Source organism: Elephas maximus, chromosome 21, assembly GCF_024166365.1.
Source record: "Elephas maximus indicus isolate mEleMax1 chromosome 21, mEleMax1 primary haplotype, whole genome shotgun sequence".
NCBI lineage: Eukaryota > Metazoa > Chordata > Mammalia > Proboscidea > Elephantidae > Elephas > Elephas maximus.
Window position 1 is genome coordinate 33052394 of NC_064839.1, and position 13257 is coordinate 33065650.

Consider the following 13257-nt stretch of genomic DNA (forward strand, 5'->3'; position numbering starts at 1 on the left):
ACCCGGAGGGAGCCTCCGCGTGGATGGTGGTGGGCCTGGAGGCTTATGGGTTAATAAGAACTGCGCTGCACCGCGCGCTGAGATGGAGCGGGACCCCAAGCGGAGGTGGGACCCACGCGTTGAGCCAGCACGCGCCGAGACAGCTCAAGCGTTGGCCTTCCCTGGGCCCGGCCGTTGGCTGAGCACCGCCTCTGAGCAGGTCGGTGGGCACCAGGCTCTCTCACAGATCAGGCCTGTCAGGGGACATCGGGAGAGGTTGCACAGCCCCTGAAAACCTAAGGACTCGGAAGTGAATATGACTGATAAGGGCAAGGGCAAGGGCAAAGCCAAGGGTAAGGCCCCGCCAGCACCTCCACCCGCTGCAGCGCCGGCTGCCCCGCCTCCTCCCCCACCCCCGCCCCCGCCCCCGCCCCCGCCGGACAAACCAGCGGAGGACAAGAAGGTAGAAGAGAAGAAGCCCAAAAAGCAAAAGTCACCGCAGCCCAAGGATGAAGTGGGCACTAGGAAGAAGTGTCGCCGGTACCGGTGGGAACTTAAGAGCAGCAACAAAGAGTTCTGGGTTATGGGTCACGGCGAGGTCAAATACCTATCCGTGGTGAGCAGGGCTGGTATCCAAGACGCAGGTCCAAGGACTGGGGAGCGGGCTCTAGGGGTTTCCAGAGGGGCTCCGGGGTGGGTTAGAACCCTTGGCCGCTGGCTCAGGAGCCTGTCTCCCGAAAGGGTTGCCTGGTAGTAGCGCTGATCCTGTTCACGGGCTTGTCGGTGCACCCATTCCTGACGCTCATCGTCACCATGGAGCTGTCCATCCTCATCTTCTTCATCATCATTTACACTTTCGCCATCAACAGATACCTGCCCTTCATCCTGTGGCCCATTACGGTAAGTGAGGGTCGGGCGAGGAGGGAGGAAGTACCCCTGCCGTTGTGCCTTCCTCGTGGGTCTTGGCACCTGGGAAATGACTGAACAGAGAAACACGCCTTCCCTCCCGTTTCTGTAGTCCCGGCAGCCGCAGCTGGGGGTGGGGGGAAGTTAGGCAGGAAAGGCTCTGAGCAAGCCGAGCTGCGGTGTGTGGGGAGGTGGGGGAGGTTGGAAGGGGCCAGGCCGGGGAGGGGAGGTGGGAGCTCTTACCAACTTGGTGGGCAAGGTTAGAGGGCCTGAGGCTTCACTGTCATGGGGGGTGGGGAGAGCTGCTCACAGCTGATGAGGGAGATCACTGGGGAAGGCACCTACCCCCAGAATTTAAGGAAGAAAATCAGCTTCCCCATAAATCAGTAAGATAAAATGAGAGTTTTTAAACATCACTCCTAAAGCAGACTTAGATCTCCACCCTATAAAGGATGTTCAGGCCAAGGCAGTGGTCCAGTGGAACAGGACAGAGGTGAGATTGTTCCCGCAGATTGAATGCGAAGTCCTGGATGCTGTGAACTGAAATCCCTCTGCATCACCTGTGTAATCACAGAGCACACCAACCTGACTCCTGGCCAGTTGATGAAGCTCCCAAGGCTCCACGCTCACTGCACACCCATAGCGTGCCTCCAGAGCTCTACGCTCACCATTTCACTCACCTCACACAGGATGAAACTGGGGCTCAGAGCTGCCAAATCACTTGCCCCAGGTCACTCAGATAGTAAGTGGCAGAAAAATAATTCAAACCCAGCTTTGTCAGCAGAGTCTGAGCCCCTAACTACACTCTGTCCTGCCTCCCTATTAAAAGGACCCAGGTCTCAGTGGGGTTGGTGAGGATCCCCAATACTGGGAAAAAGGAAAAGAGGGTTGAATCAAGATTCATGGGCAGGTACATGCAGAGGACAAGGTAAAAGGACAGAGGACAATTCCCCAGTGAAGAAGCCTGAGAAGGTACTTATATAATTCTGGCAAGGTGAAAAACCAACGAAACCTGAAAATTCCCCTGCTGCACTTACCAAAAATACTAGGGGAAATGTGACCAATTGTGTTTTAACCGAATGGCTGAGCTGGCAGAAAAGAAAGCGAAATACAGAGGTGCCAGAAATGAGGGGCGGGTGGGGCAGGGAGGGGGGAGTGTGTGGAGAACAGGAGCAGTGATCATATAAGCTGCTGAAGTGGGGGTGGGAATGGCCGGTGTGGTAATGTCCTGGGGTTTCATACACTCTTAAGGTCATAAGATGAGGTCTTGATCCCAAGCAAAGTGGGAACCCTGCATAAAGCCAGCACCCTGAAAAGACTGCGTGCATCCTCAGGAAAAAATGGATAGAGACGACACACACCATTCCCCCACACAGAGGAACAAGAAAGTGTTTTCATTTCTTCCTGCCCTTTGAGTGGAAAACAAACAAACAGAAAATAGAAACTTTGGGCCTGCCCTTTGTACAGATTTGTAGTTTCAATTTTTACTGCCTGCATTTTAGAAACCTTCATGCCTTAGAATTAGGGGAGGAAAAAAAGATCCCAATGTGATGATATTCTTGGAGCTTCTGCCAGAAACAAACGCAAGATCACAACCAAGTGCCCAAGAGATTCTCACAGGAAGAAAAAAAAATGATATCAAACATGAACTCACAAAAACAAAACAAACAAAACACCTGATTTTTTAAAAATTCCCCGTGAGTAAGAGTAAGCAAAATAACAAACTGAAAGACTAGAAGCACAAGACTATGAGATAATAGAACAGTTGTCTGATATTAAGAAATATGCTTAAAATGACTAAAGACATAATTAAGAGCCCTAAGAGAAGAATAAGACACTGTGAGGTCAGAATAGATTTTTTTTTTTTAAGCACAAAGCACAAAGTACAACATCTAGAATTAAAAATATTGTTATTGAAATAAAAATGTCAAAATAAAAAAGATCTGATATATGCTATGACATAGATGAGTGAAATAAGTCAGACACCAAAGGACAGGTATCATATGATGCCACTTAATATGAAATATCTAAAAACCCTTTGCTGTGGAGTCGATTTTGATTCAAATATTTAGAATAGGCAAATGCATAGAGACCAAAGTTTATTAGTGGTTACCAGGGGTGGCTGGGAGGGTGAGAGGGGGAGTTATTGCTTAGGGAGCACTGAGCTTCTGTTAAGGGTGATAGAAAAATTTGGAAACAGACAGTGGTGATGATTGCAGAACATGGTGAACATAATTAATTTCATTGAATTGTACACATAATTGTTGAAATAACAAATGTTTTGTTATATATTTACCACAATAAAAAATATTTTTTAAAAAGTCAATAGGTTGGTTAAAAAGCAGATCAGAGACAGCTAAAGAGAGAATTAGTGAACTGAAAGATATGGAGAAATTGCCCAGAATATACCATTGAGAGATAAAGAGAAAATATGAAAGAGGATGAGAAACAGAGGACAAAATGAGATAGTCCATTATAAGTCTAATAGGAATCCCACAAGAAGAGACTCAAGAGAATGGAGGAGGAGACATATTCAAAGTGATAATGACTGAGAACCTTCCAGATGTAATGAGAGTGATGTCACTGAAATTGGCAGAGTGGGGAACTCCCAAATTCTGTCCCTCTACTAAAGAAATGATTAAGCTGGAAAATACTGTCAGACTCAATCTTGTTGGAACTTGAATTTAATAAAAAACTTAAAACAACCAGGTAAATACTTAATGAAGAAAGAAGCTAGTGGATTCTGATAAGAGAGCATTGTGGCATTTTAACTTAGCCACCTATCATTCTTCCTCCCCAGCTCAGTAGAGGCCATGAAGATTGTGACCCACATTCCTGGTACAACTTGCTGGTACCAGAGGGAACAGTATGGGCCCTGTTCTCAACTGTGGGAGAGACTATGAGACCAGAGTTGGGTGGCACCTGGCTATAATTACGGAACATTTTGATCGAAGATTTTATAGAAGAATCCTGATCAAAAGGGGGAGAAATATGGAACAGAATTTCACATTTTCTTGAAATTCAGATTTTCTGGAGCCTTTGAGGCTGGATGACCCCTGAAACTATTACCATGAGAGAATCATTAAATGTTAAACCTCAAACTGAAACTATTCCCTGAAGTCATCTTTAAACCAAAGCAGCTGTAGCTCTTAATCACTATGCCACCAGAGTTTCCAAAGAATAGTTTAGCTTAATTAATAAAGAATGTCTGCCTTGAGCATTGTGCTGTTTTAAATAATTATCTATATGGGTTCAAATTGACAACAGCAGCTCGGAAAGTTAAATGAGAAGCTTAGGGGGCAGTGAGTTTATGTTAATGGTGGGAGAATAAAATGGTTGCACATCCTGAAGAATATAACCAATGTCATTATTGAGTTGTACATATAGAAATTGTTATGTTGGCGTACATTTTGCTGTGTATATTTTCACCAAAAAAATTTTTTTTTATTTTTAATAAGGTGGAAGTTTGAAAATCAGTCCCTTTGAAGGAAGCTATGCTGTGTTGAAGGAGCCCTAGTGGTGCAACAGTTAAGCGCTCAGCTGCTAACTGAAAGATTGGCGATTCAAATCCACCCAGCGGCTCTGTGGCAGAAAGACCTAGAGATCTACTCCCATAAAGATTAAAAAATAGATTACAGCCTAGAAAACCCCGTGGGGGCAGTCCTACTCTGCTCCGCGGGGTCCCCGTGAGTTGAAAATCAACAGCACCAAACAAAAACAACATGCTGGGCTGGGTGTTGCAGGTAGCGGGCTTGGCCCTGTTTAAGGCTGACTCTTATCGCTCCCATCTTTCAGGACCTTCTCAACGACATAGCTGCCTTTATTTTCCTTCTGTGGGCTGTGATCTTCGCTGTGAGAAGTCGACCAACCATGCACATGCACTACTTCATAGCTGTGGTGAGTTCATCCATGTCAGGCCATTTATTTGCTCTGCATTCGTCACTTTGGGAGAATGGGTGTGTTTTTCCTGTTTCAAGAAAGGGCTTCTTTTCTTTTTACAAACTCTTGGGATCAAGGCAAAGTTTAATAGTAAATAAAATTGGTAAATATCTCCAGTGGGGAAGCCAAATGAAGGTGATGTCTGGGGAGGCAGCCAAGCTAAAGGCTTCCTCCTTGCAGCTGCTGATCCCAGAGCAAAGGGCCCTACCCTGCTGGGTTTAAAGAGAGAAAGGACACGAGATGAAAAGACTTGAAAAATGGCTTTGGGGGAAGGCGAGGCTAGGGGAGGGACAGACTCTCTTGGTTCTGGTAGTTTGAGGGGACAAGCTGACTGGACGTGTTAAATGGCATCTATTGATGAATTAGAAACAGAGATGGGAACCTTTGGAATGAAAAGCCGAAGTAATGAGGATCCTTTGTTTTCCAGATATGCACTGGTGTGGCTGGACTATTTGCTTTAATTGATGTATGTCTTCAAAGAAGGCACTTCACCGGCAAGAGGGTCAAAAAGACTACGCTGGTTCCTCCTCCACCAAAGGACAAGACCAAGGAAAAAGAAAAGGAACCTGAAGCAAACAAGCCACAGGGACCTGAACCAGACAAGGGGACGGGAAAGAAATGACTGGAAAGACACTCTCCTACTGTCAGAAATGGCAGTGTATTTTACAACAAAACCTATTTCCACTGTCTTCCTTGTCTTCTTTCTAGAATGGTTTTCTTTTTCATTTGAATAACCACCTTTGCTTGGAAAAGAAATTTCTCTTTAAATGGCCTTGATGTAAACATTATTTTGTTCATTTAACAAAAGTTACTGAAAGTGGTGCATAAGGTGAGGTGGGAGCTGAGCCCTGGAGGTGCTCCCAGGCTACATGGCACAGAAGGATTGGGGGACCAAGAGTGTGTGGATGGGCACCAGCTGTCAACACTAACCAGCCAAAAGGACCAGAGGAAAATGAGAAACTGGAAAACAAAATGCGTTCACTTTGATATTTTTATTTTACATTTTTCTAAGGCATCCAAGTAGTCATTTTGAGAAAAATAAGGTTATTGGCCTTCCTTACTCTTTTTTTTCTAAATTTTATTTTATTGTTGAGAATATACACAACAAAATATACCCCAATTCAACAGTTTCTACATATACAATTCAGGGACACTGATTACATTCTTCAAGTTGTTCACCTATTCTCACCCTCCTTTTCTAAGTTGTTCCTTCTCCATTAACACAAACTCACTGCCTTCTAAGTTTCCTATCTAATCTTTCGAGTTGCTGTTGTTAATTTCATCCCATACAGATCTTAAAAGAGCACAATGCTCAAGGCAGACTTTCTTTACTAGTTAAGCTAAACTACTGTTTGGCTTTAAGAAGACTTCAGCAGATTTTTTTTTTTTTTTTATTGTACTTTAGATGAAGAGTTACAGAACTAGTTTCTCATTCCACAGCAGTACACACATTGTTCTATGACATTAGTTAACATCCCCACAACATGTCAACACTCTCAACCTTGGGTTCCCTATTACCAGGTTTCCTGTTCCCTCCTGCCTCCTAGTCCCTGCCCCTGGACTGGTGTCCCCCTTTAGTCTCGTTTTGTTCTGTGGGCCTATCCAATTTTTGGCTCAAAGGTGAACCTCAGGAGTGACTTCATTACTGAGCTGAAAGGATGTTCGGGGGCCATACTCTCAGGTTTCTCCACTCTCTGTCAGGCCAGAAAGTCTGGTCTTTCTTTTGGAGTTAGATTTTTTTCTACATTTTTCTCCAGCTCTGTGCAGGACCCTCCCTTGTGATCCTTGTCAGAGCAGTCAGTGGTGTAGCCGGGCACCATGTAGTAGGACTGGACTCAGTCTGGTGGAGGCCGTGGTAGAAGTGGTCCATTACTCCTTTGGACTTATCTTTCCCTTGTAATCTTTAGTTTTCTTCATTCTTCCTTGCTCCTGAAGGGGTAAGACCAGTGGAATATTCAGGAGATATTTATGGCTTAAGGTTTAAAGATTATCTCAGGGCAATAGCTTCAGGGGTTCATCCAGCCTCCATGGCTGTAGGAAGCCTGGAGACCATGTGAATTTGAGATTCTGTTTTGTTCTGTTCCCCTTTTTGATCAATGTCTTAGTTATCTAGTGCTGCTGTAACAGAAATATCCACAAGTGTATGGCTTTAACAAAGAGAAATTTATTTTCTCACAGTTTAGGAGGCTAGAAGTCCAAATTGAGGGTGCCAGCTCTAGGAAGGCTTTCTTTCTCTGTTGTTCTGGGGGAAAGTCCTTGTCATCGATCTTCCCCTGGTCTAGGAGCTCCTCAATACAGGGATCCCAGGTCCAAATGACATGCTCTGCTCCTGGCACTACTTTCTTGGTGGTATGAGGTCCCCCTCTGCTTGCCTCTTCTATATCTCAAAAGAGATTGACTCAAAACGCAACCTAATCTTGTGGATTGAGTCCTGCCTCATTAACATAACTGCCACTAATCCTGCCTCACTAACATCATAGAGGTAGGATTTACAGCACATAGGAAAATCACATCAGATCACAAAATGGTGGTCAGTAATGGGAATCATGGCCTAGCTAAATTGACACAAATTTTGGGGGGACACAATTCAATCCATAACAACAGGATTCTTCTATGGAATCTTTGATCAAATTGTTCAGTAATGGTAGCTGGGCAACATCCAGTTCTTTTGGACTCATGGCAGAGGAGGCAGTTGTTCCTGGACTCGATTAGCCCCACATTCCTATCTTCTTCCTATTCCTGACTCTTTCTTCCTCTGTTGCTCCAGGCGAATAGAGATCAATTGCTGTACCTTGGAAGCCTTCCTTACTCTTATTTTGCAGTACAGTATTGATCCTTGTTTGGAGTTCCCTTGGGAGGGGGCAGTGGGGATGGTAGTATCTCCTCAGGACTGGGGGCTTCCAAGGTCCTGAGTCAACCTGCTGGACCCAGTAGGGTGGGCTCAGGTAGAATTTTGGGCATGGTCCCTCAGAGCTTGCTCAGCCCTCTGGGACTTGCACTGGCTCCTTCCAGTGAGGACTGAGCATTAACTCAGGACCCTGCTCTCACAGGACAGTCTAGTCCTCATGGGGGGGGGGGGGCCCTGAGTGATACAAGAGCTGCTGAAAGGAGGTCTGTGTGGGGGAGCCTGCAGTGCCGAGGCCTTTCAGCGAGAGGTGAGATGTTGGCTGGGCGTTGGGGGCCACGGTAATGACTTGGGCCTCTGTTCTAAGTGCCATGTGGATGCCCTGAGGCTAGGAAGTGCCAGGTCCTCTTCTCACTGGGAGATCCCACTCTTGGCTTTTGCTGAGAAGGGAGTGCAGCTGGAAGGATGCTGCTGCCTGTCATTCAGGTGAGGGATACTGGCCGCTGGGACAGAGTCAACAATGAAGCAGGCAGAGCTGGAATCTGGTCTGGCTGGGCCCTTCTCAGAATTTAGGGCCATGCCACTGGCCCCAGACACAGCACCTCTACTCTTGAAGTCCACTGTTCCCTCCCTAGCCCTCACATTACCCCCCTGCAGGCCTGGCTGTGTGAGGAAATCTTACAGTGAATGTGGGAGACTCTGTTGTTAGCTGCTGCCCAGTAGCCCCTGACTCCTGCATTCTGTGATGGTTATGGTTATGTATCAACTTGGCTAGGCCATGGTTCTCAGTGTTTGGCAGATATTATGTAATCATCCTACATTTTGTGATCTGATGTGAGCAGCCAATTAGTTGAAAGAGGGGTTTCCTTGGGGGTGTGATTTATATCTAATATGTATGGATGTTCTGGCAAAGCTTGCCCTCTCCTGATCTTGTATCCAACATGTCATCCTCTGACCTCCGGTTCTTGGGATGTGAGCCAGCACCCTGCCATCTGACCTGAAGGTTTTGGGATTCGCCAGCTCCTACAGCCCTGTGAGCCAGCAGCTTGCCATCTAACCCACAGATTTTGGGTTCATCAGCCCCTGCAACCACATGAGTCAGAAGCCTCCATTCTGACACCTGACCCACAGATTTGGGACTTGCCAGCCTTCAAAGCTGCGTGAGCCATTTCCTTGAAATAATGCTCTCTCTATATATGTATTTTATATATACACTTCAGTGGTTTTGCTTCAGTAGAGGACCCAGCCTAAGACATTTGGTACCAAGAGCAGTTCTAGAAGAACAAAATAATAAGGATGAATTTTCTGAATTGGTTCTCCAGTCTGGCTAGTTTTAAAGGCCCTTATGAGTCTGCCTCCAGCAATAAAAAGGGCACTGCTAATCCATGGCATTGGGTAGCAATCGAAATATCATCACCAAGGGATCAAATATTTGTGAGAGACAAGGTCAATGATTGCATATTTTATACTTTTCTACAATTGTTTCAGAATAAGAAGTGTAGGGAAGGTGATTGGACCAAGGACAAAGTGGTGAAAGAAAGGGATGAGCTCAAAGCATTACAGTCAAAGCTCAGGTGCCACATACAAGACCTGAAAGTTGCCATTTGTGCCCTGAAAAAATGTCTTATTTCTTATAGTAACACAGCTGACATTGCGGAAAACCAAACCCAGAGACTTATAACAGTGGCTGAATTAAAATGCCAATTGAATTCCCAACCTCGAATAGTGTCTGAAGTTAAAGCAAGGGCACTGAGTGGGAAGAAATGGTATCCAGAAACCTGGGATGGCAGTGTATGGGCAGATAATTGGGAAACAGGGGACATCGATTCTCTAATTCTATTGAATCACTCCTGACAACAGAACCTGCTTCCATAAAGATTACAGCCAAGAAAACCACAGGGAGTTGCCATGAGTCAGAATTGACTTGACGGCACAAAATAACAGCAACATGAAAAACAACAGTCTGTGGTAGTGCAAACAGTTAAGCGCTCAACTACTAGCCAAAAGGTTGGAGGTTCAAACCTACTCAGAGAAACTTTGGAAGAGAGGCCTGGTGATCTACTTCCAAAAAGTCACACAGCCTTGAAAACCCTATGGAGGAGTTCTATTCTACAACACGTTGGGGTCGTCATGAGTCAGAATTGACTCTACAACAATTAACAACAACAATGGAAAACAATAAAATACACAAACAACTTCCGAAATGAGAAACTGGGATTTTTTAAAATTATACCTGAGCTTGTCCACTAGGTGGCTTTGCCGATCTTGGTTAGGACTGCTCCCAGGTTTGAAGGTTGGCAGTTTAGGAGTTGGCGGTTTGGGGGTTGGATAGCTGTTGGCTGACCTAGGCTGCTGTCAGTTGGAATGACTGAGGCAATTCAGCTCTGTGTCTCTCCCTCACCAACAGACTAGCCTAGAGATATCTTTATGGAAAAGGCAGAACACACAAGATTGTAAGTGGAAAAAATGTATGTGCAAGACTGGCACACCCTCAGTCTCTTCCGCCTTACTTTGTTGGCCAACACAAGTCACAGAGCAAAAATAGAAACTGCAAAGTCCCATGGCTAAGAGTGTGAATACAGACAGAGGCAGTGAGTTGGGGCCGTTAAACCAATCAGCCAGCTGCCTATAGAAAAAGTATAAAAACCACAGATAGGAAGGATAGCTACCAACTTTGTAATGGTGGCTGCCTCTGAAGAGGAAGGAAGGATATTGGGTAGAGGATGGGGTAGAAAGGTGACTTCAACTGTGTCCGCATTATTTAATTAAAGATGCAGAGTGAGAGAGCCTGAACAAACATGGCAAAGTATCAGCTTTTGTTAATTCTCAGTGACGAGAATATTCTCAATGTTGGTGATTTAACTCTGCTTTTTGTGTATGAATTTTTTTCAATTAATACAGAAAGAAAAGAAAATGGGGTGGGGAGGGATCTTTCCCACTCATCTGAAGAGGTGGTGGGCATGACCTTGATACTCAAATCAGACCAGAATAACAAAAAGTAAACAAAAGACAGACGTCAATTCTATTTATGAAAATACTGTCGTTGCTAGGTGCTATGGAGTCGATTCTGACTGATAGCAATGCCGTGTGACAAAGTTGAACTGCCCCATTGGGTTTTCTTGGCTGTAAACTTTATGGGAGGAGATTGTCAGGTCTTTCTCCCTCAGAGCTGCTGGATAGGTTCTAACCACCAACCTTTCAGTTAGCAGCTGAGCACTTAACCAGCGCTCCTTAATTCATGGAAATAGAGGTGGAAATCCCAGATAAAATACTAGCAAAATGGATCCTGAAGTTTATCAAAAGAACAAGACAGCATGACCCAGTAAGTCACAGCCCACAAATGTGAGGATGGCGGGCATGAGGAAAACTGTTGCTGTGATCACCACAGTCAAGGATGAAAGGAGAAAGACATCTGGATACCAAAAAAAGTGAGAAAAAGAAAAAAAATCTGTACGGCAAAAACTACCACAAGCAAAGTAAGACAGATGGTAAACCAGGAAAAAATATTCCATTCAGAAAAAGGACTATTTCCTGAATATATGTGTTCTTTGTGTAGCATTTTTAAAAGATCAACAATTCAAGAGAAAAAAATATACAAAGGATATGAAACGTCAGTTCTCAGAAAAGGAAATATAAATGGCTCCTAAACATATGAAAAAAGTACTTATTCCACTCCTAACTAGAGCAATGCAAATTCAAATCACCCTGAGAGATCTTGGTTTCTCAATATCATTTTCCGGCTGCTGACAGAAAGGTTAGTGCTTTGAGTCTACCCATAGGCACCTTGGAAGAAAGGCCTGGCGATCTACTTCTGAAAAATCAACCATTGAAAACCTTATGGAGCAGAGTTCTACTCTGATACACATGAGGTCTCTATGAGTTGGAAACAACTAAATGGCAACTGGTTTAAACACCATTCTCCACTAAAAGAACCAGGGCTCCTTAAAGAAATGGCTGATTGTTGAAGTAGGACAAGGGGAATACAAACTAAGTATGAAGTATCTTATAGTCAGAAGATAAGGAAGTGGAAAACAAAAACCAGTGGGGCATGCCAATGGTACACTTCAGGAGCCAACCTGAAGAAACGTTTAATGGCTAAAGCTGGAACGAGTTGACCGACAAAATACATTATGATAACATTGAATTATAACCCAACAAAATATATTATGATAGCATTGAATTATAACCCAAAGAATAAAATAAGTATCCATGCGTCCACTGACACAAATATGTGATTGAATAAATAAATAAATGGAGGAAAAGGGAAAATCTTTCTTACAGACGGAATGTAAAAGGGAAGAGGAAATGGAAAATCACTATTAGCATACCACAGTCATAACTGCTATAGGCAAGACCCACTAATGAGTGCTAGAATTAGTGAGGGAAACATTAAGGGGAAACTGGATATTTGCATAGCTTCAAAGCATCACCTTAAAAATACTTGTTAATTTCTGGGGTGATTTTAACATCTGTCCCCAAATTATTTGAAACTCTTCCCTCCAGGAGACGGAGTTTAACTCCCCTCCTCTTGAGTGTGGGCTGGACATGATGACTCAATTCTAAGAAGCAGAGTATGTTGTGGGGTGCCCTCGAGTCAATTTTGGACTCATAGCTACCCCGCATGACAGAGCAGAACTGCCCCATAGGGTTTTCTAGGCTGTAATTTTTCTGGGAGCAGATCGCCAGGTTTTTCTCCTACGGAGCCGCTGGTTGGTTCGAACCACTGATCTTTCAGTTAGCAGCTGAGCACTTAACTGTTGCACCACCAGGGTTCCTTACAGAAAGGGAGAAACAGTAACTTTGCAGTGGAAAAACCTGGCAGACATCGCCTTAACAAGTAATCCCTATCAACATCAGCAGTAATACATCTTACTGATGTCATGTACCCTGTAATAGGATAGGATGAAAAGGGCGCTTCACCTCTGTGATAGTCTTCTAAAAAATCTATAACCCCAGGTAGCACAACATGATGAACATAGCCAATGTCACTGAACTGTACATGTAAGAAATGTTGAACTAGCAAATGTTTTATTATATACATTTTTACCGTGATAAAACTACTTAAAACACAAACAAAAAATCTATAACCCCAGTCTAAACATGAGAAAACATCAGATAAACCAAAATGGATGGACACAGGCATTCTACAAAAGACCTGACCGGTACTCTTCAGAATAACAAGGAAAGAATGAGAAATTATCACAGATTAGAGGAGACTACAAAGACATGACAACTGTTATGGACTGAATTGTGTGCCCCAAAAATGTGTGTCAACTTGGCTAAGCCATGATTCCCAGTACCCTGTGATTGTCCACCCTTTTGTCATCTGATGTGATTTTCCTATGGGTTGTAAATCCTGTCTCTATGATGTTAATGAGGCAGGATTACAGGCAGTTATGTTAATGAGGCAGGACTCAATCTACAAGATTAGGTTGCGTTTTAAATCAATCTATTATAAGATACAAAAGAGAGAAGCAAGCAGAGAGAAAGGGGAAGGGAACTCATACCACCAAGGAAGCAGCACTGGGGGCAGAGCATGTCCTTTGGGCTTGAGGTTCCTGTGCCGAGAAGCACCTAGACCAGAGGAA

At 44.2% G+C, this 13257-nt stretch overlaps 1 protein-coding gene across 1 annotated transcript; it reads left to right on the forward strand.

Moving 5' to 3' along the window:
• Nucleotides 1–82: 82 nt before the first annotated feature.
• On the forward strand, nt 83–5563 carry CMTM2 (CKLF like MARVEL transmembrane domain containing 2). The gene is made up of 5 exons (XM_049864752.1): nt 83–203; nt 366–595; nt 721–879; nt 4681–4782; nt 5252–5563. Exons 1-5 carry the CDS (start codon nt 83–85, stop codon nt 5444–5446), a joined length of 807 nt encoding a protein of 268 aa, XP_049720709.1. The 3' UTR covers nt 5447–5563.
• Nucleotides 5564–13257: the final 7694 nt, after the last annotated feature.

Coding starts and splice junctions, on each gene's coding strand:
- CMTM2 (XM_049864752.1), top strand. CDS start 83: ATGGAGCGGGACCCCAAGCGGAGGTGGGACCCACGCGTTGAGCCAGCA. Junction 204..365: donor CACCGCCTCTGAGCAGGTCG/GTGGGCACCAGG, acceptor CACCCGCTGCAG/CGCCGGCTGCCCCGCCTCCT. Junction 880..4,680: donor TCATCCTGTGGCCCATTACG/GTAAGTGAGGGT, acceptor CCCATCTTTCAG/GACCTTCTCAACGACATAGC.